At 36.4% G+C, this 16,477-nt stretch overlaps 3 protein-coding genes across 3 annotated transcripts in view; all 3 read left to right on the top strand.

Annotated features, from left to right (window-relative positions):
• LOC127509964 (H-2 class I histocompatibility antigen, Q10 alpha chain-like) overlaps positions 1 to 16,477 on the top strand; it is a 134,390-nt gene that overhangs the window by 92,671 nt on the left and 25,242 nt on the right. The gene's annotated exons all lie outside the window — the stretch shown is intronic.
• Positions 281 to 1,084, top strand: LOC127510124 (gastrula zinc finger protein XlCGF71.1-like; the record flags this gene model as incomplete). Its single annotated transcript, XM_051889605.1, has 2 exons — positions 281 to 550; positions 635 to 1,084. Coding segments are annotated over exons 1-2 (720 nt in total), but the record flags the coding sequence as incomplete, so codon positions are not given.
• Positions 5,806 to 11,557, top strand: LOC127509966 (major histocompatibility complex class I-related gene protein-like). Its single transcript, XM_051889388.1, has 8 exons — positions 5,806 to 6,138; positions 6,637 to 6,909; positions 7,000 to 7,287; positions 7,361 to 7,639; positions 7,770 to 7,892; positions 9,562 to 9,624; positions 9,810 to 9,877; positions 10,330 to 11,557. Exons 1-7 carry the CDS (start codon positions 6,063 to 6,065, stop codon positions 9,866 to 9,868), a joined length of 1,161 nt encoding a protein of 386 aa, XP_051745348.1. The 5' UTR covers positions 5,806 to 6,062; the 3' UTR covers positions 9,869 to 9,877; positions 10,330 to 11,557.

Here is a 16,477-nt window from a genome sequence, read left to right as displayed (position 1 = left end):
TATAATGTTTTTAAAATAATAATTGAAGATCAATTTCCTCATTCATAGAAAGTTTCAGGAACATTACTTAAAATAAAATAAAATAGTTATAAATTAATGAATGTTAATTTTATTTTAATTTATAAGTATTTTATATCTATATAGTATTTTATATAGTATTTTATAGTTTATGCTATTACGCCAGGGCTCACTTGTTATGTATATATGTATATTTCTCTCTTTGGATTATTTTGATGTACTGAAAATGAAATGAATTCTTTTTTCTTTCATTTCAGACCTGATGGAAGAGAGCGAAGAGAGTGAAGAACTGAGTGAAGTGGAGGAGAAACATGTAAAACCTGGAGAAAAACATTGTAGTTGCTCAAAGACTAAAAAGACATTTTTAAAGAAAAGAAGAGCCAAGAAATCTTTCACCTGCACTCAGTGTGGAAAGAGTTTATCAACCAAACGAAGTCTTGGTGTTCACATGAGGATCCACACCGGAGAGAAGCTGTTCACATGTGATCAGTGTGGGAAGAGTTTCACGCAATCAGAACACCTTAAAAGACACATGAGGATCCACACCGGAGAGAGGCCGTTCATGTGTGATCAATGTGAAAAGAGCTTCCAATACAAATGTAGTCTTGAGATTCACACGAGGATCCACACTGGAGAGAAGCTGTTCAAGTGTGATCAGTGTGGCAAAACATTTTTTACCTTATCAAACCTGAAGACGCACATGCCAGTTCATATGAAGGAGAAGCCATATTCATGTTCTGTGTGTGGAAAGAGTTTTTCACGGCTGTCATATTTACAAGCACATCAGAAAATACATACTGGTGTGAGAGAGTACATGTGCTTTGGGTGTGAGAAGACTTTTACTACAGTGAACTGTTTAAAACGGCACCAGAGGATTCACACTGGAGAAAAACCTTACAAGTGTTCATACTGTGACAAGAGATTCAATCATTCAGCACATCTGAAAAGACATGAGAGGATCCACACTGGAGAAAAACCTTACAAGTGTTCACACTGTGACAAGAGATTCAGTGAGTCATCAACACTGAAAGCACATGAGAGGATCCACACCAGAGTAAAACCTTACAAGTGTTCACACTGTGACAAGAGATTCAGTCTGTCATCATCTCTGAAAATACATGAGAGGATCCACACCAGAGTAAAACCTTACAAGTGTTCACGCTGTGACAAGAGATTCAGAATGTCAGAAAATCTGAAAAGACATGAGAGGATCCACAGCAGAAAGAAGCTGCACACATAAGACTGGCGAAACTGGAAGATAGGGCTACTCTCTGAGAAAACAAAGGAAATTAACATTTGAACTCTCTTGTAAAATTAGCATCCCCAACCCGAGACGCAATCACCTCAATATTGACTTACGCCTTGTCCAAATACCCACACTTGCGGCCTTGGCCACTTGAGAGCTCGTGCACGCGACAGGAAGTAAGTGTGCAAGACTGTCCAGTGTCTTAAAAATGGATTTTTAACAACATTTTAACAAACTTTGTTTTGGCTTGATTTTGTTCGAAATTACGTCACATCAGTTCATTCTTCGATTTTGTTTGAAGTATATCGGGGCCTTAACACAGTGCCTGTTGCCTTCGATGCTCTTGAAAGCTTCTTGAGGCACTTCATTGACAAAATCTCTAATTTGAGACCCAAAGTCCGTCCTCTCCATATTGAATCCCCTCTTTTTTTCTGCATCCTGTTTCTTGGGATGTTTTTGAACCCATCTCCTTACAATCACTCAAAGACATCATTGCTAAACTTAAACCATCTTTTTATGCTTGTGACATTATGCATCCTAATTTTTTTTAATTAATTGCTGACACTGCCGGGCCAGGTTTGGTGTTTTTTTCAATAAGTGCCTTTTAACTGGCACTGTTCCTGCTACTCTTAAAGTGGCTATTGTCACTCTGCTTCTCAAGAAGCCCTAACTAGATCCTTCTATTTTGAATAACTTCCGTCCCATTTCTGTTTTACCATTTATTTAAAAGGTTTTAGAAAAAAATTGTGTTTGACCAACTGCAGTTTTTTCTAAATCTTAATTGTATTACTGAAATTTTTCAATCTGGTTTTAAATCTGCGCATAGTACTGAAACGGCCCTCCTCAAAGTGTTAAACGATATCCTTTTAGCTAACGACTCTGATTCTGTGGTCCGGGTTCTCTTAGATTTATCAGCAGCATTTGACACTGTGGACCACTTTATTTTGTTATCTAGACTAGAGTCAGACGTAGGCCTAAAAGGTACTGTCCTTAAGTGGATTCAGTCATTTCTATCCGACAGAAAATTTTAGATAACTTCTTTTCTTCTGTTGCTCCTGTCACCTGTGGCCTCCCCCAAGGCTCGATATTGGCACCCTTCCTTTTTTCCTTGTACATGCTTCTTCTGGGTTCCATTCTAAGAAGGCATGGGGTGTATTTTCATTTATACGCTGATGATGCCCAGATTTATTTACCTATTAAGAGAAATGATCCTTCAGCACTTAGTACCTTACTAAGGTGCTTAGACAAGGTCAAAATCTGGCTAGCTTAAAATTTTTTAACATTAAATGAAGATAAAACAGAGGTGATCATTTTCAATCCTACTGATCATTCTCAGGGTACCAGCCTAGATCTGGGCAGCTTATTGGCCTTCAGATCTTCTCGTGTGCAAAATCTGAATGTCCTTGATGAGTCATTATAATTGGACAAACATATCTCTTCTGTAATTGGTACCAGTTTTTACCAACTCTGCCTGTTTAAATTCTACGACGTTAGAGATGGCTGTCCATGCTTTTATTACTTCACGATTAGATTACTGCAACTCACTATATTGCGGTATTTCAAAGTCACAAATGCCTTGCGTACAATTGGTCCAAAACGCTGCTGCTAGATTTCTCCAAAATAGTTGCAAATGTGACCACATCACCCCATTACTGTGGGCCCTCCTTTGGCTGCCTATTCAATATAGAATAAATTTTAAAGTTCTTTTACTGGTGTATAAATCTTTACATGACCAAGCCCCTAGCTATCTCTCAGAGCAGTTGCATTTGCATACTCCCACTAAAAGTCTAAGATCCAGTGATCAGAATCTCCTTTTAGTTCCTCAGTCCAGACTAAAACGTAGAGGGGATCAAGCTTTTTCTGTGGGTGGGCCTCGATTATGGAACAATCTGCCACTTGAGATTAGAGTGGCACCTTCCATATCCATTTTTAAGTCTCTTTTAAAAACACACTTGTTTGATCTGGCCTACTAATATCCCATTCTTATTTCATTGTATCATGGTCTTGTTCATCTGTCATTTCTTTGGTTTTAAATTCATATGTTTTATTCTTTCTGTTTTATGTGTTTGTGGTGTGATTTTAATGTACAGCACTTTGGTCAGTCTCGTGGCTGTTTTTAAATGTGCTTTATAAATAAATGAACTTGAACTTGAATTCTGAGCATGATGTTTTGATTATCTTTGAATTATTTTGTAATTGGCATGACACATTTACCTGACTAATAATAAATTGTTACATTTGGATTTATTATGACTTCTAGTACTTATTATTGACTCTAGTAGATTACATTGCATCCATTGTTACCACAAATCTGCGTCAGGTTAGTAACGGACTAATGTCCAGGGCCCGTATGTTTAAAACTTCTAAGAAATGCTCTTATGAATAGCCTTAAGCTTTGACTTACGTGTTAAAAATGTCTTAGTTACAAGTAAGTGTTTTCTAAGGGTAGGACACTTAAAAAGAAGCTAAAAGCAACTTTTAGTAAAGTCTTAAGTGTTGTGAATTAAGTAGTTCATCTTTATGTGCTGAACAACAAAATCTCTTAAGTTAGTTTCCTAACAGCAACGATGAGCGACAGGACATTTTCACACCAATACAAATGTTCAGTTAAAAAATTAATTAAAATTTTCACATGCGATTTGTTTGTTCAGACCAATGCAAAAAAATGGCAGTAAATGCACATTCACTCTCTGACAGTAGGTGGTGCTCATGGAAAAGAGGAAATAAGTGTCGGCATTACATCAGGCTAATCCACTACTGCCCCTGTCTCACATGGTGTTCCACAAGGTTCTGTTCTTGGGCCTTTACTCTTCATCATTCATGCTTCCCTTAGGTCACGTTATCCGTCATCATGGCTTTAACTTTTATTGCTATACAGATGACACCCAGCTCATCACTAGATCAGGCAGAGTAAGATCTTGTGAGAATCATAATGTAAATAGAAATGTAACCTTAAAGGGTTAGTTCACTCAAAAATGAAAATAATGTCATTTATTACTCACCCTCATATCATTCCACACTCGTAAGACCTTCGTTCATCTTCGAAACACAAATTAAGATATTTTTTGATGAAATCCGATGGCTCAGTGAGGCCTCTATTGCCAGCAATCATACTGAACCTCTCAAGATCCAGAAAGGTACTAAAAGACATATTTAAAACAGTTCATGTGAGTACAGTGGTTCAACCTTAATATTGTAAAGCGATGGGAATACTTTTTGTGCAGCAAAAAACAAAATAACTTTTCAACAATATCTAGTGATGGGCGATTTCAAAACACTGCTTTGAATCTTTTGTTTCGAATCAGTGATTCGGATTGTGTATCAAACTGCTGAAATCACATGACTTTGGTGCTCTGAACAGCTGATTCGAAACAAGATATTCGTAAAGCTTCGAAGCAGCGTTTTGAAATCGGCCATCACTACAAATCGTTGAAAAGTCATTATTTTGTTTTTTTGCTGCACAAAAAGTATTCTCGTCACTTTATAATATTAAGGTTGAACCACTGAACTCATATGAACTGTTTTAAATATGTTTTTAGTAGCTTTCTGGATCTTGAGAAGCTCGGTGACATTGCTGGCAATGGAGGCCTCACTGAGCCATCGGATTTTATCAAAAATATCTTAATCTGAAGATGAACGAAGGTCTTACGGCTGTAGAACGACATGAGGGTGAGTAATTAATGACTGAATTTTCATTTTTGGGTGAACTAACCCTTCAGGTAATTGACTTAAAGGGGGAGGTATCAGGGTATTGTGTATTACATGAGAGATGTGTTTCACTGCAGCCCACTAGAGGGACTCAAGAAGTACTGTATGTGTGACGGTCTTGCCTGGGCGGTCTTTCTGCCGAGTGGAGTGGCACAATGGAGATACAAAATGTGGAAATAAGGGAAAACTGCTTGGAGAATAAATAATTTCCACAGCATGTCTCATTATCTCTGCTTCTGTTTATTTAAAACAGTACTACTCTTTCTTTTAAATCTTTTTAAATGAATGAAATCTTTTAGAGTTGTGATCGTATAGTGAGTACGATTTTGCAGATTGACAATTATAATATACATTTTCAATGAATTAATCACAAATCAACTCCCCATGCACTTAGCGGTGAACATGTGCAATTCAATTCGAACAAATAATTAATCCATTAAACACATTAAAACAACATATCTTACAACATACCTGCACAATGGAGATACAAAACGTGGAAACAAGGGATTCACTGCATGGAGAATAAATCAGTTCTACATAAAATAGACAATGCACAAATTAATTACTATTGTGCCTCGTAATACAAAGTCAAAATAACTCAAAGTAAAATAACACATTCAACGCCAAACACATATCAACAGATCCCTAACAAGTTAATTACAGGATATATCCACAATAACGCAGTTATTTATGTGTTTTGAACACTTTTAACTGATAATTCTCCGACTACTCAAAACAACTCATCCAGAGCATTTCTCATTAACTCTGCTGTGGGCGGTCCGTTTTACACGACAAATGCCATCACGCACCAGACAGGTGGCGCTGTCCCCATTTATGCATTAATGTAAAATACACTCCGTTACATATGGACAAGTTACGCATAGAAGTGAGTAAGCGTGTTCCTGATTTAAACTGTTCATTGGCGCTTTTCAGTAAACCTCACGAGATGATTAATGTCTCCTTGTAAATGCATACTAGAGAGTTAAAACTTAATTTTACTGCTGGTATGTGTACTTGGACAGTTTTGGCGTTTAGACGTCGGAAGGAACGATGTAAACATCAGTAAAAAATCGCACAAGGATTTTCAATTATGGATACGGGTATCGCGAAAATCTTCGGTCTGCTTTGTGTTTTCTTTTGTGGGACGTCGACTTCACGTCAAGCAGGTAAATGATTAACTTTTGCAGTGTTTATCAGAGAACGAAAGTGAAAGTAAAACGTTTACGCTTCCTGTTCGGACTTTGTAACGACAGAACTGAAATTTGATTACAAACTTATGCATAAACATATTTATAACAAAAATGTTTGAGTTTTGTATTTTTTAGCAGCTTTTAATTTATCTAAAGATTAAGGTCCAACTAGAATAACGGATACTGACTAAGTAAACTGAAAAATTGTTTAATTTCATCTTGTTTGATCACATTAGGTTTGCTTTCATGCAGATTTGGGGTTTTGACAAATGTGTCCCTCAGAGAATTACAGGCCTAGCTTTATATATTATATATTTAGTCTATTTGTGTCTTTCTGAAACTAAAAATGTTTTGAGAGTATCCGGAGTGTTTTGATGTTTTTACTTCTTTTACTTTAAGAAATATACCATGTCTACAACATTTACACTTCAGTGCACAGTTATTTCATGCATATTTTATTTCTCTTCATTGCAGAGAAACACTCACTGTATTACATTTACACGGGCTTGTCTAAACCTGTGAATCTGTCGGGCATCTATGAATTCACTGCTATGGGTCTGCTGGACGACATACAGATCGACTATTACAATAGTGAAGAAAAGAGAATGATTCCCACACAGTCCTGGATTAAAGAGAAACTGACAGAGGATTACTGGGAAAAAGGCACTCAGTCCAGAGAGAGTAAAGAACAGTGGTTTAATGTGAACATCAATATTCTGATGAACCGCATGAAAGACGATGAATCAGGTGAGAAACATTTATACAGTTTAACCTGCATATATATTTTAATTTTATTATTGTTATCATCTTACAAACATTTCAGTTTGTCCATTTCAGATCTTCATGTTCTTCAGTGGAGAGTTGGTTGTGAAGTTGAGCAGCAGGGAGATGAAGTGAAGTTTTCCAAAGCCGTTTATGAATTCAGCTATGATGGAGAAAACTTCTTGTCTTTTAATATTAAAGAGTCTCAGTGGGTCGCCCCAGTTGAAGCAGCTAAAAAAACCAAGAGGAGATGGGATTATAAACCCACCTTAAACCAAAACACCAAAGGATATCTGGAGAAAGAGTGTGTGGCCTGGCTCAAAAAATTCAGAGAATATGGTGATGAGGAGCTCAGAAAAACATGTGAGTAAATGAGCAGAATCTGTGTTTGATTATTATCAGCAGCTGACTGATAAACTAATTCCTGTGTTTTCAGCTCCTCCAGTTGTCCGTGTGTTTGCAAAAAGGTCTATCAGAGACAAAACCAAGCTGAAATTCACCTGTATGGTCACTGGCTTCTACCCAAAAAATGTCATGATGTTGACTATTGTGAAATATCACACATCTCTGCCTGAAGATGAGATTGAATCCACAGGAATCAGACCAAACCATGATGGATCCTTCCAGATGAGGAAGAGTGTGGAGATCAAGGAGGAGGAAGAAGATGAATATGATTGTGTTGTGACCTATAAAGGATCAATTATCATTAAATTGGGTATTTAAAACAGTTACACAGAAAGTCCCTGATAGGCTATTGAATTAAAAAAGAACCGTAAACTTCCATTTTTTGTTTACGATATCCTTAATTAATCAATACTATTTTTTATCTTTTTGCATTTGATTAGATGGAAAATACTGGGACAGTTCACCAGAGACTGTTGCACGTATGATTGGATTTGTGATTGGAGTTGTGTGTATGCTGGTAGTTAATTTAGTGGTTTACATCATTGTGCAGAAAAAGATTGATGGTGAGTAGTCACTGATGAATGATGATCCACACATTCTTGTTTTTTGTTTTGTGTTGTAAAGGAATAATAATTTAGTTTCTTTTCTACAGGTAAAATAGGCTAAAAATAGAAATTTTACTGACACTGAAAAGTCAAAATGATGAAATCCCCTTGAGAAGGATATAACAGAAATATCAAAATTACCCGCTCATTGTGACTCTGTTGACCCAATGAGCATTTCATTGTCTGATGGTCATGTCTTAATTCCGAAATTTCTATAGTGTTGTGTCCTTCTTATGGGCATTTCATAATATTTGACTAAAATACGCTTGGACAAATATAAAAAACATACACTGGAAAAATCAATTTAAGGAGGCAAATATTTAGGGATGGGTATTGTTCAAAAAATTTTGATATCGATACAGACACCTTGACTTTGATACCGATTCCTGAATGATACTTTTTTTGGATACCAATTTTATGAAATCCGTTTTAACAAGATTACAGTACCTCAAAAAACAAAACAAAAAAAACTTTTTTTTTTTGTTGACTTTTTTACAGAATTAAAGATTCATCTTCTGAGCCACTGCACAAAGAAACAAAATGTAACCAAAACAAATGACTAGTACAGAAATTAAATACATCAAATGTTTCATTGTGTAAATTAAATACAGATTATATTAAATACAGATTGATTTTTTTCACTAGTTTTTTTTTTTATGTATTGTTTGATTAACACAAACAGCAAGTTTATTATGTTGCTGTTACTTTAAAGCCTCATTCAGACTGTCAGTCTAAATCCGATTTTTGTGCATATCCGATTGAAATCCGATCAGATTTAGTGAGTCTGAAAGGCCAAAAATCACATGAAATGCGACTTTTACAAATCTGTTTCGAGCTACATTCATATGTGGTTTGGAATCCTATTCAAATCGCATTTCTGGAAATCCATTTCAGTCTGACCACTCTGATCGGATTTCGCGTGGTTTATGTGACTTCTCACGCAAAGTAAAATGTAAACGTCAGACGTTGTTATAGGAAACATGCTGGAAATCGCTGCAGAAACAAGGCTGTGTTGTTGCAAAGTGCCGGACGAGCAGAAATTAGCAATAGGATATAACGGAAGCGCAGATCCACTATAGTGGTAGACATGATCCGACTTCTTTCTCAGCTGTTCACGTAGACATAATAGACTGTGTTCATGAGGACACTCATAAACAGACGGACATTTTGACATAATTTTGTGTGTTTATAAGCCATGAGCAGTTTGGCAGGCGGCTTTATATGAGTGTGCACACTGGAAATACCTTCTCTCAGAGAGCATGCAAGTTCTGAATGGATTGAAATGGCAAGTTGTGCAAATGATAAACTTGCAATCGTAGAACATCGAAATTGAATGGGAGAATGCACGTTTTAATGATCGATACCTACTCTCGAACCACTGTTCTACTAGAAGGTACCTGTACAGTTTATATTAGATTTTTTAATAAGGACTCAGTGACATAGTCCAGCAGATACCAACTCATCCAGCTCTGAACATGGCACCTTTTTAGATATTTATTCAGCTAACTCTAGCTAAACCAACCAACTAAATGCTTTCTCAAGCAATTGGTTTGTTATTTACCAGGAAAATATTGAGTACACTTATACCACAGCACTGTAAATGAACATTTCACTGTTTCTCCAACAGATCGAGCTGATTACGCGTCAGACAGCAGTGTGACTGACTCTCAAGAGCGAGAGAACGAATGTGGTAACTGTTTCTCATTATAAATCTCCTCACACACACAGCAAAAATGTGCACAGCTGGATCAGTATTTAACTTTGTTTGACACACATGCTGCTTTTCTGCTTGTCATCATTTCTGTAAATACATCTGTTTACTTTTGTTTAAAATGTTCAGTGGCCAAATTTTTTTTTTTGATCTCTGTTTGACAGAACTGAAGATACCCTGTGATAGATCAAAAACAGATGTGTCAAAGACATTCAAGATGTGAACTGACGAGGTTACTATATTTTATACCATATTGAATGCTTGATTCTGATTGGTTGATTAATGTTCTGAGTCAGGTGTGACCAGTCCTGTACCTGCAGAGTTCAGTGACCAAACGCATTTAGGAAATATTTACATTTTAGTTACATTTAGTAGATATGTAAAATAAATATTGCAGGAATTGATATGCATATGCTATTTAATATCTTTAAATGAGATATTGTGATATCGCATCAAGCACACAGAAACTTGTCGTATGTCAAAGTGGGTAGTAATTTTACTAAGGGTCCATTGATTTCAATTGAGATGGTGTAACGTATAATGCAAATACTCAAGCCTAAATCTGTTTTATTTTTAGATGCACTACTCACCTGAAAAATAATGTCAGTTGCCCTGTTTAACCTGATATGCAACATCTCATTTACAACATGAATTAAATAACAACTGTTTATGTCTGTGTTTCAGGACTCCCGCTCTAGTATTACAGAACAATCAATACTGCAACAGATCAAGCCCTGTTATAGACACTTGTGATTCTGCATCAGCAGAATGAAAAACTCGATGACCATGAAAAACAAATCACTGAATTGGAGAACCGAATTTCTGCGGTGGAAAATGCTGACAAACTGGAGACACTAGAGAGATGAACGGATCATTTGGATGGCTTTGGATGAAAGTAGAGGGAGAAGGAAGAACATGCGTATTGTTGGACTTCCTGAGAATGCAGAAGGTGATCACCCTGTTAAGCTTGTTGAATCCTTACTGCCAAAATCCCTGGGCATTCAAATAAAATCTGGCTACATGAAGAAGGATTTTTACCACGGGAAACATTTCTGGTCAGGATTTGGGTTTTTTTTTGTTGTTGTTCTTTTTCTCAAAGCATGTCAGCTAGTACTCTAAAGATCTGTTTCTGCAGTGTTAATGTGATTCAAACGCCTGTGAAGAGAAAGTCCATCCTCACATGGAAAACCTTGCTTTAGCCCTTCTACAAGAAACTAATCTTGATGACATAGAACATCATAAGTCACAACAGGGCTTCAGTCATGTTTTTTCTCTTCATTTACGTAAAGGACCCGAGGGGTGGCCATTTTGATTGTCCAGCTAGATTAAAAGAAATTACTGCTTTATGTTCTGCTCTTACACGATAACAATGTACTAAAAACAGAAAAGTTTTTCCTTTGTGGTTTTGAAAAGTTCTACGTTCAGATGACAACGTTGTCCAAATCCAAATAATCCCCATTCACATTGATCTGTAAAACACTGTATTCTGCTGCCAGGCCAATAGATGGCAATGTCACTTTGTACAGAAACACTAAGCACCTGCACACATACACAGGGTGCACATTTCTCAAGGGAGCACCTGGAGATGTTGCTTGGTACTCACACTTTATGCTTCGTATTCTGATTCACATAACGTGAACCCTTGCAGGCGCAGATGTGAAGTGTCATCTGCTTTTTAGTAAAAGAATATGTCATAATATGAATAAATATTTACATGTGCAGTTTTGTGAATGTTCAGTTTGTATTAATTCCCAGTTCATACTTCATTCAATGACAATCTTAATTTATTCAAATTGTGTAAGTAAAATGACACGTGAAAGACTTTTTTTTTTTTTTTGTATAATAATAATTTACATTGTTTTTTGCTTTTCATAGCACAAACTGATCTATTAAATAAAACAGTCCAAAAATAGCTGGGTTGTCTGTGACGCAAATGCAGTTTTTTCCACCTTTTGACCACAAGATATCGTTAGTGTGCACCGTGTTGAAAAGCTTCGAGTGATGAACCTTTTTACGATACACTTGAGGGGAACGCCTCGGTGCTTCGCAAAGCTTCATTTCGCCATCACTATTAAAAACTGTTCTTTGGGGTGTTTTAACTTCATTTACAATGTGGATTACACTGATGTGCCATTTGTAAGCTGTTTTCTACCCTGAGCATGTTAAGTTTTATAAATGTTCTTACATAAAATCGCAGTTCACGCTAAGCTAAACTGAGATGAGGATGGCTGGTGGCTCACAGAGCCAAAGATGATGAAGTTTGTTAACATTAATTCTTCGTCTGTCCAGTAAATAAAGAGCCAACCATAGACCAGTCATAGAAGTTTGGTGTCCATTTGATCTACACACAAAACAGAGAGTCAACGTCCTATGGAGTCAACGTCCTATGGGACCGGTACACCAACACTAAGATTTCTATTAGACATTATTAGAGGTTTTGGGATTTTGAGCAGAGTTTCCATAGAGAATTACAGGTCTTGTTTATATATTATCTTTTATTGCTTTCTCCTTCAGAAACATACTTTTCATACATCGATTATTACAATACTGATTAAAAGAAAAGATTTCCAAACAGCACTGGATGAAAGAGGACGAGTCGGGTGAGGAACATGCACAGTTTTACATGCATATGCACTACTGTTCAAGTGTTTTGAAAGAAGTATCTTCTGCTCACCAAGGTTACATTTATTTGAAAAAAAATATTCACATAGAAAACAGCTAATATAAATTTGAATGTATTTTTGATCAAATAAATGCAGCCTTGGTGAGCAGAAGAGACTTCTTTCAAACACATTAAGTAATCTTAAGTATTGCATACAAAAAAATCATATTATGGGTCAAATTCAGTATAAAGTGCCTTTGGTGTCCTCATCAGAATCACTCACACTGTAAAAAATAAATAAATGTTGAATGAATGAATTTGAGGTATCTTTTTGCACTGACTTAAACTAAACTGACTGAACAGAACTGATAATTGAATTGACTTAGTTAAGTTGTATTTACGTAGAATATTAAGTATAGTCAAACCAAAAATGATTCAAACATTTTTTATATATTTTTACTAGTGGGTGCAGGACACTATTGTTTATTTATGTAAGTGAGGATAGCAAAATAAAGTAAACTGTGACATATTATACCTAAAAATTCTTCATACAGTGGACTACCAGTAAAATTGATAAAAAAATTTGGAACCAAAAATTATTCAGACACTTTGACCTGGGCTGCATTTCCCAAAAGCATTGTAAGCCTGTGGAAGTTCCTAAAAACGATCATATGACTATTCTTAATATTATGGTCTGTTTCCCAAAAGCATCGTAACTTAAGTAGCACTTAAAAAATGATCGTAGATCTACGAGTGCTCTGGAGTAATCGTAAAGCTCTAAGCGCATTGTCAGAAGACAGAATAATGACGTCACCTATAGGACAACTGGCAGATTACACCTTTAACTTTATTCAAGTGCATAACATAGCTAAGATTTTAATTGTATTTCTCTTTATTACTCTTTTTTGATTAAATTAATTTATAAATGAAATAATAATTAGCCTAAGAAGAAAATAAAAATACACATGATGTCATAAATATGTAGAATAGTGCTGATAAAACGTGTCTGCAATAAACATTTTGTCTGTGCACCTGTAGAAATGTATTGGCTAGACGAAGCACATAATTTGTGCTACTGTCACCCTTAAACATATACCCTTTATATAGGCCTATTAATATCTAAACTTGCATGTTAATGCTTTAAAGGGGTGGTACATTTGACTGAAGCAACGAACCAAAAGGAATTAATGTTACTCACCGCATTTTGGAACCTTCAGACTAGACACCAGCTGCAGAACGTTACCTGTTCCTAAAGTCTTACTTCAGGTACTCATTCAAGTATTTTCACTCCAAGCTCCCCAAGAGTCTTCTTCTGTGGCCTATGTGCATTCATCCAGTAACAGGCACACACATAAACACATACACACGCACACAAACCTTCACATTTACTCAGCCCAAACGTGCATTCAAGTCACACATTTAGGGGTGCGTTTCCCAAAGCGAACTATGGTTGAAAGTTCTGTCATTACCAATAGAGTTCAATGGGACTTACGACCATAGTTGGCTAATGATGCTTTCGGGAAACGCACCCCAGAGTGAGCGTTTTTTTGGTAACACTTTATTTTACAGTGCCGTAGTTAATCATTACTACATGTACTTATTGTAGTAATAACAGTAAATTATGCATAATTACAAGTAACTAACCCTAACTATAGTAAGTACATGTGAACCCCTCTACCCAGGTCCTACTCGCCCTCCTCTGTGTGGGCCTCGAACCTGGGTCTCTGGTGTGGGAGTCGGACGCTCTAACAAGGAGGCTAAAGGCTGCAACCTCTAGCGTCAGTCGCTAGAGCATCTCTTGAGATCAGAGGAGTGAGGTTTACTCGCACAGCAACTACTAGCCGTTACACATATAGTTAATTAATAGTACAAAGTACTTATTTGAGTAATTACAGTAACTACAGCACTGTAAAATAAAGTGTAACCTTTTTTGTGTGTGTGTTTGTGTGTATATTTGACAATTTTTCAATGTGACTATCTGCTTATGAGTGTTACTAAATGTGATATCTTTGGTTCTATTTTGCATGGACATTTTGTTGAGAAATGGACTATTAATTAATGAGTGCATTACACAAACTACAAAGATTGATTTGTTTATTGGACCAAACCTTTGTGTGGTGTTTTGTTTTGTTAAAATAACAACATAGAGATTTACACCGAATTCTTTTTGTGTGACACTGAGATCACCTGAAATTCACTATACATGTTTGGTATCGTTTGAAATGTCTCAGTGCGACTGGTAAAAAGGTCTCATTCACACAGAGGTGAACCCAAAGGCAATAAAGGTTTTAAGAGTTTAGAGATATTTTGCTTTCTGTGGAGTGTGGGTCCTCTGCCAATTGGTCTTTCATGCAAATTGTTCCCTTGTTTCCCCAAAGGTGTAAACTACCCAAGTCTGGGACCTTGATTAATGCAAATTCCCATCATTAGCTCATGATTCCATTTGAAAGAAGTTTCTGTCATGATCTGAGTATTTAAAGAGATGTTGGAGGAGACTCGAGGTGTGATTCTGTAGCCAGATCAGCCCATAATGCTGAAATACATTATGCATTTCCTAGATGTCAGGTATGCATCATTTACTCTCATTTCTGAATTTATCTGCAATTTACTCAATTTATTGGCAATATTGCCATAAAGTATGGTCGCTTTCTATTAGTGGGCGATTTTAACATCCATGTATGCTGTCAGTCAAACCTGTTATCGAAGGAGTTTCTCAATCTAATTGACTCTTACAGTTTGGTTCAATGGATAAAGGACTTCACTCATGTTCAGGGCCATATCTTAGATCTTGTACTCTCTCATGGGTTTGCCGTTTCTGATACTGAGATATCTGATTTCCTGTTCTCTGACCGATTTTATTTTCTCTCTCTCTTCCTAATCTTTCTCATTTTACAAAGAAAGCTGTAACACTGTCTCTGTCCTATTCTTCTAAGTTTGGGTCAAATTTTAATCAGTGTTTTATGGAGTCTTGTTCTCATCTATCTCTGGATCTACCGCTACCTGGAAAAAGGATAAATTACGTATTTCATTTCAGTTGTTTAAAGACGTCTATCAGCCTATCAGTCTGCTGCTAAGTCTGCTAAGGCTACTTATTTTTCTGATTTAATATAAAAAAAGACATTCTACTCCTAAAGTTCTGTTCTCAGTTATTCTGTTGTTAATCCATCTGTTAAAGGCCCCGATATACTTCAAACAAGTTCTTTTTCATTCTTTGTTTAGGGGTAAAACGAAGTTCTTACCTCAACGAACTCAACAGATCAAATGACTCAGAGAAGACTTCCACGCGAATGAAGGCAGAGCCTCAGCGCACACCTCCTATTACGTTATCGTCATGGACCAATGGTAGTATGAAGGTGTTTTGCATCTGAAGTGAACTTTTCCTGAAGGTTCACTTTGGCAAGCCGTTTCGAACTTCCAAAAAGAAAACAAAATGAACTTTGTTTTGGCTTGATTTTGTTCGAAATTACGTCACATCAGTTCGTTCTTCGATTTTGTTTGAAGTATATCGGGGCCTTAACACAGTGCCTGTTGCCTTCGATGCTCTTGAAAGCTTCTTGAGGCACTTCATTGACAAAATCTCTAATTTGAGACCCAAAGTCCGTCCTCTCCATATTGAATCCCCTCTTTTTTTCTGCATCCTGTTTCTTGGGATGTTTTTGAACCCATCTCCTTACAATCACTCAAAGACATCATTGCTAAACTTAAACCATCTTTTTATGCTTGTGACATTATGCATCCTAATTTTTTTAAATTAATTGCTGACACTGCCAGGCCAGGTTTGTTGTTTTTTTCAATAAGTGCCTTTTAACTGGCACTGTTCCTGCTACTCTTAAAGTGGCTATTGTCACTCTGCTTCTCAAGAAGCCCTAACTAGATCCTTCTATTTTGAATAACTTCCGTCCCATTTCTGTTTTACCATTTATTTAAAAGGTTTTAGAAAAAAATTGTGTTTGACCAACTGCAGTTTTTTCTAAATCTTAATTGTATTACTGAAATTTTTCAATCTGGTTTTAAATCTGCGCATAGTACTGAAACGGCCCTCCTCAAAGTGTTAAACGATATCCTTTTAGCTAACGACTCTGATTCTGTGGTCCGGGTTCTCTTAGATTTATCAGCAGCATTTGACACTGTGGACCACTTTATTTTGTTATCTAGACTAGAGTCAGACGTAGGCCTAAAAGGTACTGTCCTTAAGTGGATTCAGTCATTTCTATCTGACAGAAAATTTTA

This window comes from Ctenopharyngodon idella, chromosome 3, assembly GCF_019924925.1.
Source record: "Ctenopharyngodon idella isolate HZGC_01 chromosome 3, HZGC01, whole genome shotgun sequence".
In the NCBI taxonomy this organism is placed as follows: Eukaryota; Metazoa; Chordata; class Actinopteri; order Cypriniformes; family Xenocyprididae; genus Ctenopharyngodon; species Ctenopharyngodon idella.
Note: the sequence above shows the minus strand (reverse complement) of the source record. Positions and strands in the feature narration are given on the sequence as shown.